The sequence below is a fragment of the Mustela nivalis genome, assembly GCF_964662115.1.
Source record: "Mustela nivalis genome assembly, chromosome: 3".
NCBI lineage: Eukaryota > Metazoa > Chordata > Mammalia > Carnivora > Mustelidae > Mustela > Mustela nivalis.
This window is the reverse complement of record NC_139022.1, coordinates 89,153,522-89,178,508: the sequence shown is the minus strand read 5'-3', so window position 1 is coordinate 89,178,508 and position 24,987 is coordinate 89,153,522. Positions and strand designations below refer to the sequence as shown.

The 24,987-nt window shown below is 35.1% G+C and overlaps 1 protein-coding gene across 3 annotated transcripts in view; it reads left to right on the top strand.

Moving 5' to 3' along the window:
• RNF180 (ring finger protein 180) overlaps window positions 1-24,987 on the top strand; it is a 189,029-nt gene that overhangs the window by 37,909 nt on the left and 126,133 nt on the right. For 2 of the 3 annotated variants that reach the window (XM_082723088.1, XM_082723087.1), the window contains exons 3-4: window positions 8,438-8,533; window positions 10,136-11,092. In XM_082723088.1, coding sequence (XP_082579214.1) covers window positions 8,438-8,533; window positions 10,136-11,092 — 1,053 coding nt within the window. The remainder of the gene's footprint in view (window positions 1-8,437; window positions 8,534-10,135; window positions 11,093-24,987) is intronic. The other variant, XM_082723089.1, reaches the window with a different exon arrangement.

Here is a 24,987-nt window from a genome sequence, read left to right as displayed (position 1 = left end):
CTAAGTTTCCTGAGGAAAAAACAGAGAATACTGTACATTCTTCACCTAGCCTTTCACATTCCCCTCACGTGTATCCATTGCTGTAATTGATTTTCTTCTTCCTCTGTTGGCATGAAACAATGCTTTAACTCTTAACTATTTAGAGAAAAATGTGTGCTTGCTTCATATTAATAGTTGTCAAATAAAAATCAGGTTAGGTCCCATTCAGAATCAGTTGTAGAATTTTTTTCTAAACCTACCATTCATCTTCTATAAGTTAGTGTATCATTTTGTGGTTAATTTAAAAATAAGTTATGGCTCAGGTTTTGGGGGTTTTTTGTTTTGTTTTTTTGTAAGGGAAAAGTAGTATCATGACTGAAAACATACTCATGCTAATGATATCAGAAGGTTGATTGCCTGAAAACGATAGTATTTATTTGATACAGGAAGTAACACTTGTGACTGAGGTCACTCTGTCCTCAGTGACTGAAGACGGAAGTTCTGAAGCCCGACTCTCTGCTGGAAATCCTTGCTTCTGTGACCTTGGACAAGTTACTTAAAAGTTACCTAATTGCTCTTGTCTTGGTTTCCTTCTCTGTAAAATAGTAAAAATCCTTAAATCCTTAAAACAGTCCTTACTATGCCTGGGCATAGTAAATATAGCATAAATATTAGTGAGCTAGTAAAAGTAAGTACCTTCTAAAATACCCTTCATAGTTCTGAGAACTGTGATTCCAGTTTATTCTTGTAAGAATGTTCAAGAAGTATCTCTACAATTTATAGTCGATGATGGTTTCTTTGTTATTATGGCCAGTCTTACAAGATTAAATATGATCACTTTATTTGATTACATAATATAATGGAGTATGTACAATGAAATAACAAAATGAGATAATAAATGTAAGGTACCCAGCATAGTCCCCGGCCTGTGTGTGTGTGTGTGTGTATAAATTTTATCTCCCTGTATATGGTAACATAGTGTCTAATAATCATTCAATAAATATTGATAGATTGGGAGGGAGACAAACCATAAGTGACTCTTAATCTCACAAAACAAACTGAGGGTTGCTGGGGGGAGGGGGTTTGGGAGAAGGGGGTGGGATTATGGACATTGGGGAGGGTATGTGCTTTGGTGAGTGCTGTGAAGTGTGTAAACCTGGTGATTCACAGACCTGTACCCCTGGGGATAAAAATATATGTTTATAAAAAATAAAAAAATTTAAAAAATAAAAAATAAATAAATAAATAAATAAATATTGATAGAATGACTGCCATTAATTTACTTTGACATTAATATGCTACTGCTCTTTGTACCAGTGTAGAAATATTTACTTAGTCCATATATAGATAAAACCTTGAAAACTCAGAGAAAGTTTTGGACCTAATGTCAAAGTAAAAATGACTTTATTTGTGCATTCCAGCTTGTGTTCTCAATAACAGTCTTTTAAAAAAATTCATCACAGGGGCGCCTGGGTGGCTCAGTGGGTTAAAGCCTCTGCCTTTGGCTTGGGTCATGATCCCCGGGTCCTAGGATTGAGCCCCATAGCAGGCTCTCTGCTTAGCAGGGAGCCTGCTTCCTCCTCTCTCTCTCTGCCTGCCTTTCTGCCTACTTGTGATCTCTGTCAAATAAATTTAAAAAAAATTCGTCACAATTAGACTAATCTCAATAAAGGTCAGCTCCTAATGTAAGGGGCTAATGTGTATGAGGCCAGACGTTTGTGAGATTAATTCTGTTCTGGTTTGTGAGATTAATTCTATTCTGCAAAGATGTTATCCATACCTTTGTTTCGTTTCTAAGGCAAGATATTTAGGTAAAGCTAGACTGCTTATTTTTATTGAGTCATTTTCAGTAACTTTCCCAAGGTTCTTTAACAGACAGATTTGTATAGTCCACTTAAATTTGTTAAGATGAGCTTTGGCTCATATATGACCAAACTGTTAAAAATTCACATTTTTAAAGGAATTTTCTCTAAGAATACCGGAAGTAAAAGCAAGCACACTTCAGATTGAATCATGTTGTTGCATATGTCAGTAGTTGATTTTTTGTAACTGAATATTACTACATTACGTGGATCCTATGGTTGTTTATCCATTGTAGGGATGCCATCGTTGTTTTGGACGTTTAGAATGTTTATAGTTTTGAGCTATAATAAAGTTGTTATGAATATTTGTATACAAATCTTATGTGGACATCTATTTTCATTTCTCCTGGTTATTGCCAGCTACTGCTAGGTCTTAGGGTAAGTGCACCTATTGTTTTTAAGTGACTGACTGAAGGTTTTCTAAAATGACTGTACCATTTTGCTTTCATGCTGGCAATGTATGAGATTTTCGGTTGCTCTTTGTAAGTACTGATACTGCTAGTTCTTTTCTTTTTCTTTCTCTCTTCATCCTCCTCTTTTTCTTCTTTATGAACTTTTAAAATAAGTGTACAGTGGAATCCATTGTTGTTTGAATTTGCATTTCTGCAGTGACTAATGGTGTTCTACCTTTTTTTAAATGTGGTTTTGAACATCAGTATGTGCCCTCTGTGAGGTGTCTGTTAAAAATCTTGTACTCATTTTTAAAATTGTGGGGGTTTTTTTCTTATTAAGTTGTAAGAAGTTTTTTTTAATATTCTGGCTAAAAATTTCTTGTTGGATACAGGTTTTGTGAATTTTCTTCCAGTCTGTGGTCTGTGTTTTTATTTCTTTACTGATACCTTTCAAATAGTTGATTGTTTTAATTTTTACGAAATCCACCTTATCATTTTTTTTTTAAATGAATTGTGTTTTTCTACTCTGAGAATACATTTCCTATCACAGGGTTTTCTCCTCTATGTTTTCTTCTAGACAGTTTGTACTTACAGTGTAACCTTTTAGGACTCAGATCTATTTTGAGTTATTTTTATGTATGGTATATGGTAAGCATCAAGATTTTTTTGTTTAGCATAATACCCTCTAGTTAGTCAATCAGAGAAAGACAATTATCATATGAGCTCTCTGATACGAGGAATTTGAGAGGCAGGGTGTGGGGTCGTGGGGGAAAGGGAGGGAAAAAATAAAACAAGATGGGACCAGGGAGGGAGACAAACCATAAGAGACTCTTAATCTCAGGAAACAAACTGGCTAGGGCAGGGAGTGGGGAGGAATAGGGTGGCTGGGTTATGGACATTGGGGAGGGTATGTGCTATGGTGAGTGCTGTGAATTGTATAAGACTGATGATTCATAGATCTGTCCCCTGAAGCAAATAATACATTGTATGTTAATTTAAAAAAAGATTGTTTGGGACTTTTTTGTTTTCTTTTAGCCTCATATGGTTATCAAGTTGTTCCATCACCACTTTTTGAAGAGTGTATCTTTTCTCATCACCTTGGCATATTTACCAAAAATTAATTGAGCATGTATACAGGTCTATTTGGATTCTATCCTGTTCCACTGATCCAGTAAGTGTTGAAAGTAGGAAGTGTATGGACTCTGCCTTTCGTCTTCTGTTGCAGAATTTCTTGGGGTGTCTCAGATCATTTGCATTCATGTAAATTTTGTAATCTGTCAGTTTCTACAAATAAGCCTGCTAGGATTTTGAGTGGGATTGTGGTGAATCTGTAAATTAATCTGGGAAGAACTGATATCTTAAAAATATGATACATTCATTGGTTTAATTCGGTCTTCTTTAATTTCTTTGTGTAGCGTTCTATCGTTTTCAGTGGACAGGTCTTAAATATGTTGCATCAAATTTATACCTAATGAGGGCGTATTTTTGGATACTTTTCTAAGTGATATTTTAAACATTTTTGCTTTCCCATTATTTGTTGTTAATATACAGAAATCTGATACACAGACCTTTGTATGTTGACATTGTATACTGAAATTATGCAAACTTCTTAATTTAAACAGCCATTTTGGTGAATTCCTTAGTAGTATTTTCTTCATACTATGCTGACTACAAATAAAAGAGTTACATTGTTCTTTTTTAAAAATTGTGCTAAAATATACCTAATATAAAATTTACTACTAGTGATATTTAGTACATTTACAGTGTTGCACAGCCATCATCACTGTCTAATTCCAGGACATTTTCATCCTCCCAAGAGGAAAGCCCATACTAATTAAGTTGTCACTCTCCATTTACCCTTCCCTCAAAACCCAGGCAACTACTGATCTTCTTTATGTCTATAGATGTGCTGGACTCTGGATATTTTACATAAATGCAGTTATACAATATGTAGCCTTCTGTGTCTGCCTTCATTTACCCAGCATAATGTTTTCAGTGTTATCCATGTTCTAGCATGTATCGCTGTTTTACTTCTTTCTTCTTCACTTAATGTTCTTCTTTCTTTATTATCCATCTTATTTGATGAGAAGTTGTATCTTGTTGTTTTATTTTTAATCTGTGTGTCTCTTTTCTTTTTCTTGCCATACTCTGCTGACTAGGACCATCAATACAGTGTGGTATAGAAAAAGTGAGAATGAATTGTATATGTGTACCACATCTTTATCAGTTAGATTGCTTCTATATCTTGGCTATTATAAGTAAGACTGCAGTAGTGTAAATGTGAATCTGTCTTTTCAAAGTAGTGTTTTCATTGTTGAGGGGGCAGGCAAATTACCCATTAGTGGAATTATTGGATCATACTGTATTTCTATTTTAATTTTTAATTCTATTTAATTTTAAAATTTTCTCTTCTTCTCCTTTTCTTATGTTAGTCACCATACAGTACATCATGATCAGTGTTCCATGATTGATTGTTTGCATGAAATATCCACTGTTCCATGCAATCTGTGCCCTCCTTAATACCCACCACCAGGCTCACCCATCCCCTCCACCCTTCTCCTGTCAAAAACCCTCAGTTTGTTTCTCAGAGTCCATAGTCTCTTTTGGTTTGTCTCCCGTATTTTTAATTTTTTTAAAAGCCTCCATAATGTTTTCCACTGTGACTGTACCCATTTATCGTCACACCAAAAGTGATTGCCAATGACTTTTTTCTCCACATCTTTGTCAACACCTGTTATTTTTTGAGCTTTTTACTTTAGCCTTTCTGACAGGTGTAAGTTATTGCTAAGTGTTATCTATTAAAATGCTTGCTGAGAGCATGTCTAATACCTTTTACTTTTACATTGCCAGAATCAGAAGTAATCAGTTTCTCTTATTTTTACTTGAATCAATTTTCAAATTAAATTTTAATTATACAAGTATTATTTAATATATTCTCCCAGTAAAGCAATAATGAGAAAGTTAACATTTCCTTTTAGTAACTCCCAACCTTCGTCTTTCTTCCTTCAAATCTAACCAATGTTGTCAACTCGGTACATGGCATCTTAGGTACTTTTTATATTTATATTTGTTTCCTTAGAAAAGTTGTAATACTACTTATTTTTAGGTTGTGTATGCTTTTTTTTTTTAATTTTTAATTTTTTATAAACATATATTTTTATCCCCAGGGGTACAGGTCTGTGAATCACCAGGTTTACACACTTCACAGCACTCACCAAAGCACATACCCTCCCCAATGTCCATAATCCCACCCCCTTCTCCCAAACCCCCTCCCCCCAGCAACCCTCAGTTTGTTTTGTGAGATTAGCATAGCTCAGAGTGCATTTTTTTCTAATTCACTTGACTTTTTAAAAATAGCAAACGGTAGTAGTAGAGGTGTATCTTATTAGTACAAACAAATCTAGCTCATGTTCTTTATATGTCATGGTACTATTTTCAGCAAGAATAGAGACTGATCCTTAGTAACTCATCTTCTGGAGTTCTGTAACTGCTTTCCATTTTTTTCTAGGCATTTCCAGCTACCCTAAGATGTTGCTCTATTTCTCTCTTCCTTAGGTACACCTCTTGCCTGGAGACAGACAGACATCCATTCTACCCCTGATAACCATCAGGGCTTTTTGTTTGTTTGTTTGTTTCTCATTTTCACCACATTGATATGTACCATTATTTGTGTTGTTCTCATCTCTTATGTACTTGGAACTTGAATACATTGTGCTGCTATTTCCTCATTGATCTTCCAGAGGCTCCTCATAATTTCTGGTTCATGGAAATCTCCCCAGCTATATTTTTTAGTTCAGCTCTTGGTTACTTTTAGAATTGTCATCGATAAATACTTTGTTTTGAGAGGGAGGATACACCAGATTATGTGCTTACTTTACTATACTGGAGCCAGTAATTACTTCCCTCTACCTAATTTTTCCTTCTTTGGTTTTGTGAGAATCTAGGATAAAATAAACCTTTGTACGTCCGCCCAACACTCTTGTGAGGACATATATATTAGGGAGCAGTAAGATGATTGAGCTAGAGACTGTTTCTAGTATTTCCTCCTTTCTTCCTAACTTTGCTTTCATTCAATAATACCTTCTTCATTTTAACATGGATTTGCCTTGCCTTTTCTTACTCTTCTTTTTTTTTTTAATTTCTTTTCAGCGTAGCAGTATTCATTGTTTTTGCACCACACCCAGTGCTCCATGCAATGCGTGCCCTCCATAATACCCACCACCTGGTTCCCCCAACCTCCCACCCTCCGCCCCTTCAAAACCCTCAAATTGTTTTTCAGAGTCCATAGTCTCTCATGGTTCACCTCCCTTTCCAGTTTCCCTCAGCTCCCTTCTCTCCATCTCCCCATGTCCTCCATGTTATTTGTTATGCTCCACAAATAAGTGAAACCATATGATAATTGACTCTCTCTGCTTGACTTATTTCACTCAGCATAATCTCTTCCAGTCCCATCCATGTGGATACAAAAGTTGGGTATTCATCCTTTCTGATGGAGGCATAATACTCCAGAGTGTATATGGACCACATCTTCCTTATCCATTCATCTGTTGAAGGGCATCTTGGTTCTTTCTATTCACGTCATAAGTTGCAGTCTGTTAGCCAGATTTAGAGTTTAGGCATCATTAATAAAACTATAAAGTTTCTCTTTGGCCCACTATATACCCTTCTCAGAGGACTTTGTATTTGCCTTTGAACTATTTTCAGCCTGTGTTGTTGATTCAGACATTAGAAATGGAAATTTTTTTCAGACCTTTTAACAAAAGTATTTTTCCTCTGTTACAATCTTGAATTTGGCTTAGTGCTCTCATTTATAGCATATCAAATACTGTTGTGTACAGCATATGAAATAATGAAATGTGGTCTAACATACAACAATAGCTCAGTTCCCTTTCGCATTTTAATTAAGTTGTGATCTTTTGGGAGCCTGACAGAAATTAGGTAAAGGGGGTTTCTTTATAGATCTTTCTGACATGTAAATAAATCATACTGAAACTTTTCTTGTATACTGGGCCACCATTTAGTATCTTAAGATGTATTCATGGAAGAGAAAGTGATATAGTGCCCAGAGGCGCCAACTTGGAAAATTAAACCTAGAAATTTGGTGATCTTGGTTCCACATCATAATCTTATGTAGATTATTTGGCAAAAGGTTCTTACAGAGATTCTGTCTTATTTCATTCTTATCACTGTGCATACAGACTTTGCAAGTATGTTTATGTAATTTCCTTATTTAGTTTGTTAATGTAATTATAGTACCTAATAGTGTCACTGCTAGGGAAGTCTAAAAAAAATTATGCTTTGGCAACTTGGAAAAGCTACTGCTGTGTAAAATCTGATGCTGGGAATGGGTATATGGACAGAAGCATTATTTTTCCCTCTTCTTCTCAAGAAACTCTTTTCTGCCATCACAGAATGCAATTTTGTATACCCAGAAGGGATCTTAGCAATTATCAAGAAGTTTTTTACAGGTGAGAAAACTGAGACCCAGAGAGGTAAAGGTAAATTGGTCTAAGGTTAATTAAGGTTATAAAGAGTCCTGTATCTCCATTCTAGCCTGCTCTGCATTTTTCTGATATGTGTACAGTTTCACCTGTATATCACACATTTTCCTACACATCTGTTTCAGAAAGCCAAAAGTATCTCTCTCTGAAATTTTCTTCTTCTAGTACAGCTGAAATTTAGTTGAAGCTTTTCTGGTTGCCTATGAATTTATTCTTCTCCCCCATCCTCTTGTACTTTTCTTGAGTACCTCAATAGATTGTTTGGCAGCTTCTTTTTTCTATCTTAGTAGAGTCCAGATGGAATCAGGGATTAAAGACCTGGGAAAGTTGTCATGAATAGCATTATTTTTTCCTCACATTCAGGAAAAGGAATAGGGTGCCAGATTTGTCTATTATGACTTTTTGCTAAATTTTAAATTTAATTTGATAAAATCAATGGAATGGAGGCTTTCTTTTTTTTTTTTTTAAATTCACCTTTTAACAAAAGTATTTTTGTTAAAGCAGCTATTCCTTGAAAATTTGTTTTTGTCTTTGTGGGTTTGCTTTGGGGTTGGGAATGAGAAGAGGAATGCAGGGGTTATTTTTTTCCTGAAATAAATTCAGATAAAACTGAATTTATATTTTTGTGTTTTACTCAAATAGGAAATTTGTTAAATAAATCCAGGACTGGTAATAACTAATATCATGCATTTTGATACAACAGGACAGATATGATTCTGCTGATGATCAGAGTATTTGTCATGTGTGGCACATGGATATAGAAGCTCTTCCAGAATGGATAAACTGCCTAATACAAAAAGTAAGTTCCTTAGTTTCTGAGTAAAATTGGGAATTTATTACTTCCAGGATTTTTTTTTGGAGCTATTTTTCTTGAATTCATTTTTTCAAGAGATAAGAAAGGGTTTGTAACTCTTGATTACACCTACTGGCTTCTTCATTATTACTGGAGAGCTCCAGGTACTTTTCTATCTCAGACTTTAAAACATGGTATTTCCCCTTCCTTGATTGCTCTTCCCACAGTTATTTACTGCTTCCCTTATTTCCATGTATCTTTACTCACAATGAGGCATTGCCTCTGCAAACTGTCAGTTCCCCTACTCTGATATTATCACTCCACACTTCCTTTCTCCTCCTCTCTGATTTAAATAGCTATGTTTTACATACACACATACAATATGTAATATATAGTACTCGTAAGCATGCATGAGCATATATAACCTATATAAATATAAACATAAATACACACACACACACACACACACACGCATGTATGCACACGTGCTTACCCACATACATATATGGCTTACTGGTCTTGTTAATTGCCTAGCTCCCCTACCAGAATAAAAACTCCATAAAGTCAGAAATTTTTCTCTTTTGTTTATTACTGTTATCTCCAGCACCTAGAACAATGACTACTGAGTAAATGAAATATCCTATATTATTCATGTATGCATATGTGTATAAAATAAACTGGATAACTAATGATTCTCAGTGGTACAATCAATATCAAATTACCAAATTTTTAAGGCTCCTTAATGAAATATTATAAGAGCAAGAACTCACCTTGTTAACAGTATGATATTATTATTTCTCACATTTTGGGTGAAACACGCATTGAAAAAGTGTTAATGTGATTTTTGAAAAAAATATAGTTGCCATTCTCCCCTGACATTTTTGTTGTTGTTAAAAAATAACATTTGATAGATATCCTCTGCATTCATTCTCACATTGTAATGATTTCCTGGGAACAAGCCAGTGCCCTGGCTTTCACTGTCCTGAACTTTACAAAATGTATGAGGGTGCTACAGATATTCCACTGTCTCTCCTGAAAAAAATAATTTTAAGCCAGTTCATTATTAATTTCGCACTTACATATAGAAAATGCACTGTTATGTATGCAACCAGTATCTTTTGGTTGTATGTAAAAAGGCAGGAAGAGCTTTATTCTGTTGGTTGGGTAAGGTTCCCTCCCACAGTGTTTGGTATGCAAGAAGGGTATCAAAACAGACACTTTTCTGTGAGATTTTACTTGCAAATTAAGCTCTGTAGACTGATTTGCTTCCTGGTTCCATAGTGTATTTTTCTTTTCATTAGTTCACACTGTATCCATATTCAGCCTATTGTTTGAGAGATTCTTTTAGAATGAATGCTTGGGAGTATTGTTGGGGTGGGCTGATGTGCAGTATGTTATCATTCTAGAACTTTGGAGTTGCTTATCTCTGTTTATTAGAAGGCTTGTTTCCCTTTACTATTCTGTCTACCAATCAGAAAACAGAAAGCTAGCCTTTTCTGTGGCATAGAAAACTTTCATGTGGTTGGCTTTAAAAAGAAAATACAGCTCACATTCTGTTTGATTACTTTACAATGAAAGCATTGTCTTACTTTCCTTTATTACCTGTAGGCCCAGTGGACAGTTGGAAAACTGAATTGCCCTTTCTGTGGGGCCCGTTTAGGGGGCTTTAATTTTGTCAGCACTCCAAAATGTTCCTGTGGCCAGCTTGCAGCTGTACATCTCTCTAAGAGCTGGACCGATTATCAGCCAACACGGGCAGAAATAATGAGACCATCGCTGAAATACTTGTCACATCCTAGAGTTCAGTCAGGTTGTGACAAGGAAACTCTGCTGACAGGTGGTGCCTCCAGAAACAGAAATCACGGGGTTTTAAATATGGCCCAAAATAATAATGGCTCTGGAAGATTAACAGAAGCACTCTGCCTGGAGGTGCGGTCAACATATTTTCAGATGAAGAATGAAAAACTGCTCTTCAAAGCATCAGATCCAAAATACCAGCTTTTTGTTCCTCAGCTTGTGACTGGCAGATGCACTACAAGAGCTTTTCATAGGAAATCACATAGTTTGGATCTGAACATCAGCGAGAAACTGACTTTGTTACCTACTTTTTATAAAATACATAGTAAGACTGCTGCCTGTCCCAGGCTAAATGAAACACAGCCTATTCACCTTTCGGGCTTGCCTTTAGAATCTAGTAAAAATAACTGTTCCTTTCAGATTTCATCCAATTTTGATCCTAATATGCTGCTGCAAAGATTTTCAGTGGCTCCCCGTGAGACCCAGACACAAAGAGGAGGAGAATTTCAGTGTGGTCTAGAAGCTTCTGCGGTTTACTCTGACCATGCAAGTTCTAACAACCTGACTTTCGTGATGGACCTGCCCTCAGCTGGCAGGAGCATGCTGGAGGCCTCGGACCAGGAAGAGCCCCTCTCAGCACTGGACTTTCTGCGCTCAGGCAGTTTTTCCCTGGGGGCCATTAACCAGAGGCTCAGTAAGAGAGAAAGGAGCAAATTGAAAAATCTGAGAAGGAAAAAACGAAGGCATGAAAGATGGCTACAGAAGCAGGTAATTTTTTGAAAAGGTTTACTAAATATTCTGTGTGGTAAAATATTGGGGTTTGGGGAGAGGAGCTAACTTTGAATACCTATATTATAAAAACATGGTTTTAAAGAGTGTCGAAATGACATTTCTGTCTAGGTGAACTTCATAATCATGCACCTCTCTTAAAATCGGCAAGTGTAATCCTGTCTCTGTTCACATATGGTTAGGAAATGTCCTTTCAGGAAGTTTTCCTAAATCTTAGTATTTTACATGAATACTAATCTCATGATGTTGAGGTGAGATTGTCATATACATTTAAAATTTGTTCATGTTGGGATTGTTTGCAGTGATTTTATTTCAGGTCAGTTTGAAACAAAGAAGTCTTTCTAATTTAATTGAGTGACAAATTAGTTGACTTTCATCACTTTTAGCTTAAATGGATATTTTTAAGGAACATTATGTAATTATGTGCTCATATGATCCAGATATGGTTAAATCTACTGATTTGTGAAGTTTATCTTAATAACAATTGACCCTTATTGTAATTTTACAGGAAAGAGTGCTTCTCTATGGTTTAAACTCCTGTATCTATAATGATAGGTTCAAAAATGGTTATGCAAAAGTGCTGAACAATAAATTGCAGGTGCTCTGGAGACCAATTAAAGCCAGTGGATGAGGTGCTCCTGAAAATTTGGAAGTTTGAGGACCAGTATATTTCTATGTACACTTTTTTTTTTTTTGCAAATTGTCTTTGTTACCTACTTGTTTATAGTAAATAGCAATTCTTATTAATCAGTATGTTGAATATTAACATCCATACAGCTTAAATATAGAAAGCTGCAACTTTGCATAATCATTTTTTAAACAATTCAGCAAACTCATTGCTTATGATCCTAGTCATAGACTGAATAGAATAAAATTACCACATTGAGTGCTTCAATCAGGTTAATTATTTTTCATCATTTGGTTAGAGAGTATAATTATGGGTAATTATTATATTTTTGACTGGATGCTGAAAAGAGCATTGTAGTTCGGTTTATTTGCAGGTGATGGTGTAATGTGGCACAAAGCATATATTATAGAATGTAAAAAATGAATATATTTTAGCACCATTATAATATGCTTCATGGTTAATATATTGAAGCTATGGAATCCAATATTTTTTATTGAAAATTTGACTTAAACCCATAGATTAATTGGAGATGGTCATATGCTAAGTGAATATTAGAAAGTCTACCTTAAAAACGATATAGAGGGCTTCAGATAACTCTCAAACAAATAGAACTTTAAAAGAAGTATAAAAATTATACTTGCTCTGTATTATAAATTTATGCAGGTAACATCTTCGCAGTTTAAAAAAATGTGTTTAATTCTTGAGCTGGGTACTTCTGAAAACTTAAACTATATTACTGATTATTTTTCAGTATAGGAACAGTATTTTTATACAATTTAAAGCTAAGCAAGACCAACATCAGTGTTGTTGTTGTTGTTGTTTTAAAGGGTACTTTTTTGTTCATTCACATACATGTGGTTTAACCAAACTGCTTGACTAGTGAACCAGAACGAAGGAATTCTAGTCAGACCTGTGGCTGGTCGGTATAGGGAGTACTACGGCAGGGTCCTAGGAGGACTGTTTGGTTGCACGGGAGCTACTGGCAAACAAATGCCGAATGTCTCCTTAGCAAAGAAAACGTAAAAGTCTGCAGAAGCTTGGAAGTGGCATATGAGTTAGTGATATGAGTGCACACCCCAGTTAGAGCCCTAAGAAGAAGAATTTTTAACGGTTTTGTTAATTCAAGCCAAAAGATAAGTCCCGGAAAGATTTCATCCCTGAGATAAACTAATGGCTTAGCTATTCACCTCATTCCATCTTCAGTAAAGAGTAGTTAATTCTGTAAACATTTATCAAATACATGTTTCATATACCATGCCTTTGAGTAATGACTTCAACGTAGATCCTGCCCTTCTTTATTTTTAAAAGATCCATTTATTTATTTTAGAGAGAGAGTGCTCACACAAGTGGGAGTGACTGAGGGAGAGAGAAAGAGGAGCGGGGAGAGAGGGAGAGAAGCAGACTCCCCACTGAGCATAGAGCCAGACGTGGGGCTCCGTCTCAGCACCCTGAAATCGTAACCTGAACTGAAACAAGGGTCTAACACCTAGCCAACTAGGCCACCCGAGTACCTCCTGCTTTTTTTTAAATAAGGAAGATAAACATACAAGATATAAAGAAAAGGTTACCTATTGTTAATGAGAATATTTTTTAAGTTTAAAATAATTGGTTGGGAAATCTAGATTTAGGACTTTCATTTGATATTTTAGTAATTTTTTCCCCACAAACTAGACATCCTTATGTGGCAGATACCATAATAAAAATGTTAATGACACCATAAAAAGTTATTTAAATTTTTGAAGCTTAAGGGTATAAGTGGGATTAATATTGAAATAGAAACTAAAACTAATTTTCAGTGTTTTATTCAACAGATATTAATTAAACTTCTATTTTGGGGGAAAGTGCTGAACAAACCTCTTTTCTTATTCACCATAACCTTGTTGGGTTTCTGTTTTCATTTTTTAATTACTATGTGATAAAATATATTCTTGGCATATAGCTCTATGATCTGAACAAACAGATTGATATAACAACCACCACAGTGGGGTTACAGAGCAATTCCATCACCCCCAACATCTCCCTTGTGCCTTTTTGATTGTGCTTTGATTATATCTTTGTAATTATATCCTTGTCCTATCTCTAATCTCTGAAAACCATTGATCTGTGCTCTATTACTTTAGCTTGTCTTTTGATGTTGTTGTAAAATAATAATGTAATGCTATAAAATTAGAATCATATAATATATAACCTCTAGAGACCAGCTTCTTTGATACAGTACAGTTGCCTATGAGATTCATTCAAGTTGTTGAATGTATCTATTGTTTGTTCTTTTTTGTTGCTCAGTAGTATTCTATTATACCAATAAACCGCAGTTTGTTCATTGTCCTGTTCAAGACAAGGGAGTTGTTCAAGATTTGGACAGTTATGAATAGAGCAGTTCAAACTATTCCTGTACAGGTTATCCTGTGAACCTAAGTTTTCATTTCTCTAAGGTAAATACTCAGGAATGAGAATACTGGATCGCATGGTAAGTATTTATTTAATTTTGTAAGAAACTGTCACATTGCTTTCCAGTTTGGAAAATGGTTATACCATTTTGTATTTCAAGACCTGGTATATGAGAATTTCCTTTGCTGTGAGTCCTCACTTAAACACCTGGTATTCCCAATATTTTTTAAATTGTTGTAAGTGGGTATGTAGTCACATCATATTGTGGTTTTCATTTGCATTTTGCTGATGGCATTTTCCTAATGATGTTGAACATTTTTCATATGCTTATTTTTCCATTTGTATATATTGTGTAGGGAAGTGTCTGTTTAGATATTTTGGCCATTCTTAATTGGGTTGTGTTCATTGTGTTGAGTTGTGAGAGTTCTTTATATATTTTGGATGTAAGTTTTTCATCGCATATGTGATTTGTAAAGATTTTCTCTGAGTTTGTAGTTTGTCCTTTTTGTCTCTTATTTTTTTTTCCCCTGTGGAGCAAACATACTTAATTTTGATAAAGCCTAATTTCCCTTTTTTTTAAATGGATTATGTCATTGGTGTCATACCTAAGATCTCTTTTGCCTAATTCTTAGGTTATAAAGATTTTTTTCCTAATGATTTAGGTGCTTTTAGGTTTCATCTAAAAGTTTCTTTATTTTGGGACACCTGGGTGGCTCAGTGTGTTAAGCCTCTGCCTTTGGCTCAGGTCATGATCCCAGGGTCCTGGGATCGAGCCCCGCATAGGGCTCTCTGCTCAGCGAGAGGCCTGCTTCCTCCTCTCTCTCTGTCTGCCTCTCTGCCTACTTGTGATCTCTGTCAAATAAATAAATAAAATCTTTAAAAAAAATTTTTTTAAAGTTTTTTAATTTTAAGTACCACATTAAGAATTATGATTCATTTTGAGTTTATTTCTTTTTGATAAAGTGTGAGGTTTCAGTTGAGGTTCTCTGTTTTACATAGAGTGCTTGATTGTTCCAGCACCATTTGTTGAAAACATTGACCTTTCTCCATTGAAATACTTTTGCAACTTTGTCAAAGACCAATTGGCTGTATGTGTGGGGGTTCTATTTCTGCATTATCTATTCTCTTCAGTTCATTTTTGTGTCTCTCTCATTGCCAGGAGTCCTTTCTCTTCATTTTTGTAGCTATAATAAATCATAAAGTAGGAGTCTGTGATTCCTCTAACTTAACTGTTCTTTATTAAACTTGTTTTATTTATTGTAGTTCCTTTACCTTTTCATGTAAAATTTAGAACCAGCCTGTTTATTTACCAAAATAGTCCTGTTGGGATTTTGATTGTAATTATATGAAATCTGTAGATCAACTTGGAGAAAACTGAAACCATTACTGTGTTGATTTTCCTAATCCTAGAACATGGTATGTCTCTCCATTTGTTTAGGTCTTTGATTCCTTTCATCTATATTTTACACTTTTTAGCATTCAGAACCTATACATGTTTTGTTAGCTTTATACCTATTTACTTTTTGAAGTTGTTAATTTTTTAAATTTTTATATTGCTATTAATTGTATGTTGCTAGTGTACAAAAACACAATTGATTTTTGTTTTGACTTTGTATCTTGTTATTTGAAAGTACAGATCTTTTGACATCTTGTCAGATTTATTCCTAAGTATTCATATTTTTTACTGTTGTAAAATCATACTGTTTCCTTAAGTTTGAATTTCCAATTGTTCATTGATAATACATAGAAATAAAATTGAGTTAGTATGATCTTATATCTTACAACCTTTCTAATCTAACATAGTAGGAATAGTAGTTGTTTTTTAGATTCCATTGTATTTTCTAGTAGATGATCATAGTGTCTGCAAATAAATACATTATTTATGTATTTATGTAATACATTATTAAATACATCTTCCTTTCCAATCCAGAATCTTTTTTCCTTTTTTCTTTTTCCCTCTTTTTTTTTTTTTGTTTTTTGTTTTTTGTTATTGAAGTAGCTAGAGCATCCAGTACAGTATTGAGTAGAAATGAGGAGAACAGACATCCTTGTCTTTTTCCTGATATTAGGAAGGAAGCACTCAGCTTCTCACCATTAAGTATGTTAGTTTTAGGTGTTTTATAGATGCCCTTTATCAGGTTAAGGAAGTTTCCTTATATTCCTAGTTGGCTGGAAGTTTTATTATAAATGGATGTTGAATTTTGTCAAATGCTTTCTCTCATCAATTGATAGAATTGTGTGTTTTCAGTGTTAATACTGATTATTAAACTGAGTCAGCCTTTCAGTCCCACAATAAACACTTTTATTATATTGTATTTTTCTTCCTATATATTGCTAGATATTATTTGTAATAATTTTTGAGAGTTTTTTCCTAACCTCTGCACATGATGGATATTGGCCCAAGGTTTTCTGTATCTTTGTGCTGTTCTTGTGTGGTTTTGATATCCAGATAGTACTGGTCATGTAAAATGAGTTAGGAAGTAATCTTTCCTCTTCAGTTTTTTGGAAAATATTTTGAAGAATTGATGTTATTTTTTCTTAAATATTTGTTAATGAAACTTTCTGGGCCTGAAGATTTGCTTTTTGGAAGGTTTTGAACTGAATTCCATTTCTTTAGTACTTAATAGAACAATTTATGTATCTCTTTAATTTTGGCTAAGTTTTGATAGTTTGTTGTTTTCAGTGAATTATCTAAGTTGTTGAAATTGTATATTAGTATTGTTTGTAATATTCCCTTATAATTCTTTTAATGTCTTGGATTGGTAATGATACCCCTTTAAAAGCTTATAATTAATGGTGATTTGTATCTTCTCTCTTGCTCTCTTTTTTCTTTCTTCTTCTTCTTTTTTTTAAGTTTTGCTAGATTATCAATTTTATGGATCTTTTCAAAGAACCAGCCTTGGATTTCAATTATATTTTCCATTGTTTGCTACTTTTAAATTCTTAATTTCTGCTCTTACCTGTAATATTTTCTTTCTTCCTTCATTTTCTTTCCTTTTAGAACAAAAAATACTTAGCAGCTTATTAATTGGAATCTTAGAAGGTTATTGTTTGGCAATCTTTCTTTCTCATCTAAGCATTTAATGCTGTAAACTTCCCTTTAGTTACTGCATTAGCTACATCCTATAACATTATGGTTGTTATATAGGTTTTATTATAATTCGGTTCAAACTATTTTCTAATTTCTTTTGAGACTTTTTTTTTCTTTTCTTTTTTTTTTTTTTTTGGCCCACCTCGTTTGTCTAAGTGGTTAATATAATCATGAAAAGACTGAAATACTAGCATTTTGAGGAAATTAATCAAAAATTTCTTCCTGGAGAAAATATTTCTTCCTCTGGATTGAGGGAAAGTAAAACTGTCCCTAGTATAATTGCATAATATTTTTAAAATAATTCTTTGTAAACAGCATTTCATTCTATTATGTTTTCATTTTTTAACCTTAAGTCTATTTAATATGAGTAAAAGAAAATGTCTCTTTAAAGCCCTAAGGAAACTATTGTGAAACAAAGAATTTACCTCATTTTTTTCTGGAGTGTTGTGCATGAGAATATAAAGTAGTTGACCTAATATCATGGTTTGTAATAAATCACTGAACCATTTACAATGACTATATTATTTTGTTCTCAGTGAATTAAACGAGTTAAGACTACTTGTATTATTACAAAGGTGTGATTTGGGCCCTGGGTAGAATAGGACCCAATTAATTATAACAAAGACCTGCTTATTTGGGTTTATCTAGAAAAGATACATATCTTCCACAAAGGCACTAAATTTCATTTTCATAGATTTTTACATAGTGATCATTTTGAACTTTGTGTAGATTTTAAAGGAGTTCATTTACTCTTTTATCACTTGATTCATCATCTTCAAATCATGCAGAGATCATATTCCAAACACATACTCAGTTGTCCCTTTAAAAGAGGAGAAATTTTTATATATCTGAACTATAATAGTAATCCACATATTGAACAATTATTTCTCATTTTTTCTCTGCCTCCAACAGAAAATTAATGGTTTATTGAAAGAAAAAGCCTTAGCAATGAAAATCTGACAATTAAAACAACACAGATTTTACTGGTTTCATTAAACAAATAAATTTGGTCATGAAACGGTCTTCTTTTAGGAAGAACGTCATGACCTTTGGTCATATATGGAGACAGAGTGGTATTTATTTCTCAATCTACTTTGTGTCAATTTATGGTTTCAGTTAGTTCATTACTCTCTTCATTTTTTTTTTATTGAAGTATAATTAGCATACAGTGATATTTTACTTTTACCTGTTAATAAAACAATTAACCAGTTCTGTGCATTACTCAGTGCTTATCAAGATAAATTCAGTCCTAATCCCCTTCACCTCTTTCACCCATAACCTAACTGACCTCCCCTCTGGCAGCTACCAATTTGTTCTTTGTATGTAAAAGTTAGTTTTTTGTCTCTTTTTTTCTTGGTTTATTCATTTGTTTTGTTTCTTAAATTCTACATACAAGTGAAATCATATAGTGTTTGTCTTCCTTTGTCTGACTTATTTTACTTAGTATTATATCTTTAGTATTATAGGTCCATCCATGTTGTTGCAAATGGCAAGATCTCATTCTTTTTTATGGCTGAGTAATATTCCATCATTTGAATATGTGTGTGTGTGTATATTAATATGTATGTGTGTATTTACACACTTATACAGGGTCCTGGGATTGAGCCCTGAGTCAGGCTCCATGCTCAGCAGGGAGTCTACTTGAGGATTCTCTCTCTTTCCCTCTGTCTTTCTCCCTGCTTATGTGTACATACACTTTCTCTCTCTCTTTCTAAAATAAGTAAATAAATCTTTAAAAAAATAACTTATATTAGTATGCTACATTTATAAGTAATGAATCAGTATTGATATATTAGTATTAATCAGGCTCTACCTTAGTCACAGTGTTTTAGTTTTTACCTATAGTTTATTTATTTATTTATTTATTTATTTATCTATTTTTTTCCCATTCCATTTTATTTCTTTCCAGTGTTCCAAAATTCATTGTTTATGCACCACACCCAGTGCTTTATGCAGTACGTGCCCTCCTTAATACTCACCACTAGGCTCACCCAACCCCCACAGCCCTCCCCTCTAAAACCCTTAGTTTGATTCTCAAAGTCCACAGTCTCTCATGGTTCGTCTTCCGCTCTGCTTTTCCCCAACTCACTTCTCTCCATTTCCCAATGTCCTCCATGTTATTCCTTATGCGCCATAAATAAGCGAAACCATATGAAAATTGACTCTATCTCTGCTTGACTTATTTCACTCAGCATAATCTCCTCCAGTCCTGTCCATATTGATAAAAATTGTTGGGTATTCATCCTTTCTGATAGAGGCATAATACTCCATTATATATATGGAGCATAGTTCTTTTCTCTGTTCCAGGATCTTATCCAGGGTACCATGACTCCTTAGGCTCCTCTTGCCTTTAAGAATTTCTCAGACTTTCCCTGTTTTTGATGACTTTGACAGTTTTGAGGAATGCTGCTGAGCTATTTTGTAGTATGTCCCTCAATTAAGATTGACAAATACTTTTCTCATGATTAAGCCAGGGTTATAGATTATATGAGTCCCCAAGACCACCCCACATTCAATGATTCACTAAGAGGACTCAAGAGACTCACCCCGTGATCATACTCAAGACTTGTTTTATTACAATGCAAAGATACAGACCAACTCAGCAAAGGGAAAAGATGTATAGGGCAAATTCTGGACAAAACCATGTACATACTCCCAAGGTTCTGTCCCCATTGAGTTATATAGAATGAACTTCTTACATCAAAAATTGTGACACCATGTTCAGTATTGTGTGCTAGGAAAGCTTAATATAGACTCAATGCCCACGGTTTTTATTGGAGGGTTCCCTAGTCCCATAGAAGTGATATGTGGCAGACAGATCCCAGAATCCATGCTGTTAACCATTATACCATGACCTCTGAAGAAAGATTCTCCTCACATGTTTTATCATTCTTAGATGATTAAGAAAATATCTTATTACCACATACCTTTATATTTTTGCATCCTTTTCTGCGTTTTACTAATATCCATGGGGTAGAACACTCTTGGTCCATAACTATGCAGAATATTGAAGATACAGCAATGAATGGAATAGGATTCCTCTACTCATGGACCTTACAGTGAAGAGAGGAGACACATATGAACATCAGTGATCTTTTTCTTAGGTATTTGCAGAGGTGCCGTATTGTAGAGAATCTTGGCCAAGAGCTTATTTGATCTGGGGTTGTTTTGACCAAGACGTGAGATGCACTGGAGAATTCCAGAGAATTCACAAAGAATCAAGCTTGATTGGGAAAGGGTAGGACGATTGTGTGGAAGTGGTAAGATTAATGACAGAGAAAAGAGGTTAGCTGAGAAAGAATTGTGATGGAGTAGTCAGAAACATATATTTGATTATGAGGATGCCATATAGCTGCTGAGTAGTTTTAGGCTAGATCCATGGTGAGAGCTCAATAAGTGGTTGCAGAGTATATTAATTGAACAGATAAATGGCATATCCAATGATTCAGGCATGGAAAATTAACCAGTTGTGGCTAACATTGGTTCCTTAACCTTAGCTACAGGTTGGAATCCTCTGAGGAGCCTCTAAAAATGCGACTGCCTGGCCTCGATCAGGTTATATTTCACTTGGTCTACACTGGGCATCAGTACATGTGTTTGTGTTTATTAATATATGTATATATATGTATATATGTATATATATCATACAGTATATTTTAATTTTCAAGTGATCCCAACATGTAGCCAGAGTTGAGAACTATTGAAAAGAAGGAAGATCAACAAAAAAAGCAATTAAAAGTGGGTTAGAAGTAAATTTCTGGAGTCTTTGATGAAGGATTTATTTACAAGAGCAATGAGAATTTATTCTGATGGATGGTACAGAAGAAAGGCAGCTGGCTAGAACCAGGCGGAGAAGGAATTGGATGAAAAACTATACTGGAAAAGACAAGATACTTTTACCTTCTAACACCTAAAATAGCTCCTTACATGTAGTAAAAGACAGTACGAATATTTCTGCCCAAGTAATATTTGGTATATTCACAAAGCTTTTCTTAGTCTGGCATTAAGAGAATGAGTTTTGACTAGGCAAGCCCGAGGGAGGGAATGGAATGGAGAGTTTGTAGCGGTGGGAGTGATGGAAAGAGCAGCTTAAAGTTACTGAGCTTCGGCTTGTGCTAGGTGCAGTACAAGGTGTTTGACTTGGATCAGCTCTTTCCTGTGAGCTGGTAGCTTGTGAAGCAGAAGGAAGCGGGAAGAAGGCAGGCTTTGGACATTACAGGGGAGCGTGAAGGCAGTCACTTCCTCAGGCACTGAGGGGAAAAGGCAGTGGGTGTAAGAGAATGGCAAGGATGTGTGCTGTCCTGTCCCAAAATGTGGAAAAGGCTGATTTGTTTGGGGAAGAGAAAAAACAGAATCATCAGTGAGCTACTGCCAGAGAGACGCTTGGAGAAGATTGGGGCTTATCAGGTGAGACTGAGCTTAGTGCTAGGTGTGTTGGATGAATAGAACTAGACTATGTTTTCAGCTTTTTTGGCCTTGTGTGCTCTGGGAAGACTGCCTGGTTTTCATTCTATAACTCTACATTTGACTTCATTTACCACACCGACCATTGTGGTATATGCTGTCCACCTGTCATCCCTCATTGTCCCATTTCTGTACTAACCTATTTAAAAAAAAAAAACCATAGTCGGAGCCTTCTTGTCCTACTCAAACCTCCTTGAAACTGTTGGATGCTGAGACATAAGTCTCGCCTGCTCTTCTCATGCATAATAACTGTACAATATCAGCTTCCAGATGCCCCCAAACTGGGGAAGTAGCTGGAACCTTCTCCCTGGTTCTGCATGACTGGTTATAACTGCTGTCCCCTGGGCTTTCTTGAAAAAGCAATAATTAAAGGGAATTTTTAATTTTAGAAGCAGCCTAACAGTGTTAGAGAAAGTTCAGGAAACTGAAAAAAAAATACATTTACACATCAATTATTTAAACATCAAATTGAATAAAGTCGATATTTCTCAGAGGAAGGAAAAATATGATTCGGAGTGCTATATGGGGGGGCTCAAACTCTTTTAGTTATGTTCCAAAGATAGTATTTTTCACAGGTGTTATCTTAGGTTTTATTCTATTTTTTTAATGCCTTTCACATTGTATAATACAGTTGAAGAATTAATTATAAATCCTATCATCCTAATAATGTCACCCTTTCTATTCATTCCTTTTATGCAAAATCTGAAACCATTCACCTTTGTTATCCTTTTTGTAAAACTAGGGAGGCTCCAACAGGTAGTGTAGGCAAGGAGTCTTCTACCAATGGGCTCAGGTTTTTTTAATAGTACTTGTCTAATATTCTATCAGAATAAACATTGATTAATAAACCAAGAGCAAAACTTCCCATTAAAAAATAATTCTATATCTTTATAACTAAGTAACTGTATATCTATATATCTTTCCACTAAAAAAGAACTGTATGTCTGTGTTGGGATAAGCTGTTCCACTCTTTAACTGTATGCTTTTATGATCCTCCCTGGAGTGCTAGTTTATAAAGGTGAGGTGGATTAGCTAGTTTTCCAACACCAGAGGGCACCAAAATTCCTTCTGCAGGGAAACAAAACCATTTCTTTCCATCAAAGAATTTCATATACTGGGGTGGAGTATGGAATGGTGTAAATTTTAGTCTCTTATCAGATTTTAACAGTAAGAGAATTTGTGCTTTGTGAGAAGGAGTTTACAAAATAATAGGCATGCTTCCCCTTGTTACCATGAGCTAAAAATCTGTCAGTGTTTTTACTACGTTCCTTTCCAGTGGCATTTATTATATGGGAATAAAACAGCTACACTGTGATGATATTTGGGATACCGTAATTTGAAGGAGCAATAAATATTGCATCTATTTTGGTTTAAGGTTCAAGTGACATGTATAGTTTTCTGGAAACTGGCCTGTCCCCTAAGTTCAGGATAAAACCAGTGGCAGATGTGTTTCAGTGTGGGATGGGTGCTGGCAGAGGCGAGTGAAATGATATCAATTTATAGATCACAATCAACCGTTTACACTTTGATGTTTAGCAGAGTTTTGTTAACTCCCATCTGATAAACCATCCTTCCCCTATTCTTTTTTATTTTTTAAAGATTTTATTTATCTATTTATCAGAGAGCGCACAAGCAGGCAGAGTAGCAGGCAGGGGCAGAGAGAGAAGCAGGCTCCTCGCTGAGCAAGGAGCCTGACATGGGACTTGATTCTAGGACCCTAGGATTATGACCTGAGCCAAAGGCAGCAGCTTAACCAACTGAGCCACTCAGGCGTCCCCATCCTTCCCCTGTTCTTGAATAAAAGAATATTCAGAATAACGCCATACCAGCCAATGAGTTCTTTTCAGTAATTGTATTTTTTTTCCAGTTGAACATTTCAAGACATTTTTATGGTGTAAGGGGAATTATTTATAGTTGTTCCATCTTTCTTTTTCCCTTTTATCTCGAGGCACAACAGTTGATCATCTGCCCATGCTGTCTAATTACTAGCAAATACAAATGAGGCAGCTTCTATCGAGCAGCAGCATAATCCTGTAGGAAAAATCCTAAGCATGTATTTTAAGGAAATTAGAGTACTAGCTCCCTCTGTGTACTTTGGTGGTATATTCATTTCCTAATGTTACTATAACCAGTTTCCCCACATTTAGTTACTTATAACAACACAAATTTATTATAGCGCTGGTGATCAAAAGTCTGAAATGAGTCTCACTGGGCTAAAATGAGAAGTGTTGGCAGAGTTGCATTACTTTCTGGAAGCTCAAGGAGAGCAACCATTTTATTTGTTCGCCTTTTCTAGCTTCAGAGTCCACATTTTTTGGCTCATGCTTACCTTCCATCTTCAAAGCAAAAAACAGCTGGTTGAGTCTTTCTTATGATGCCATCTCTTTGGTTCTGACTCTTCTTTTGTCCTTTTTCCATGTAATGACTTGTAATTACGTTGGGCCTTCCTAATTAATCCAGGCTAATCTCCTTATTTTCAGGTCATCTGATTAGCAAATCTAATTCCATCTAAAGTCTTCTTTTTGACCTTTTTGACCTACCCACAGAATCCAGGAATCTGGATGTTGGCATCTTTGGTAGGAGGAGATTATTCTGCATAAACCACATACAGTTTTAGTGAAATTTATGAGTTAAGCCAATCTTGAGAGAAAGAAATAGCTATCATAGATCTTGAAAGCTCAGGGGGAAAATGAGAGTTTTCTCTGACCTTCCTTGGAATTTTCCATTTTTGTAGTTTTCTAGGGTTTTTCTGAAAATAAATATGTGTTCCAGAGGCATAATTAATTAATCCTGTATTGGACATTAGCATCATAATTTGACAGAAGTAATTCTATTAGTCCTTCAGGTCTTACCTAAGTAGGTTAAAGGGCAATTAAGTTTGGATGGAGGAGCTGATTCAGAAAAAATAAGAGGCATAAGGCATTTTTACAAAGGTTTAGTGGGCTCTGGACAGAGACAACAGCTTGAGAGCAAGGGCTGTTGGATAAAAGGTAAGGTACTGAAGGTAGTATTGGTCTAACTTACAGTTTAGCCTGGAACCAGGACTCTGGGTAAAGGGGTGCTGAACAATAAACCACACCTTCTTGGCACATAAATAACTCCCAAGTAGCACAAGACTATACCAAGACTGACTGCTAGGTCTGTTTTAGTACATAGAAATCCTAGTCAGAGACCACAGGTGTATTGGTGATAAAAAGGATAGCTTTCATTTAGGATGTCCATGTTAGTTTTTAGTACTTAGTGACATCCTAGGTACCCTAAAAGACCAGTCTTAATGTTATTTTTTATAATACTTTGAAACAA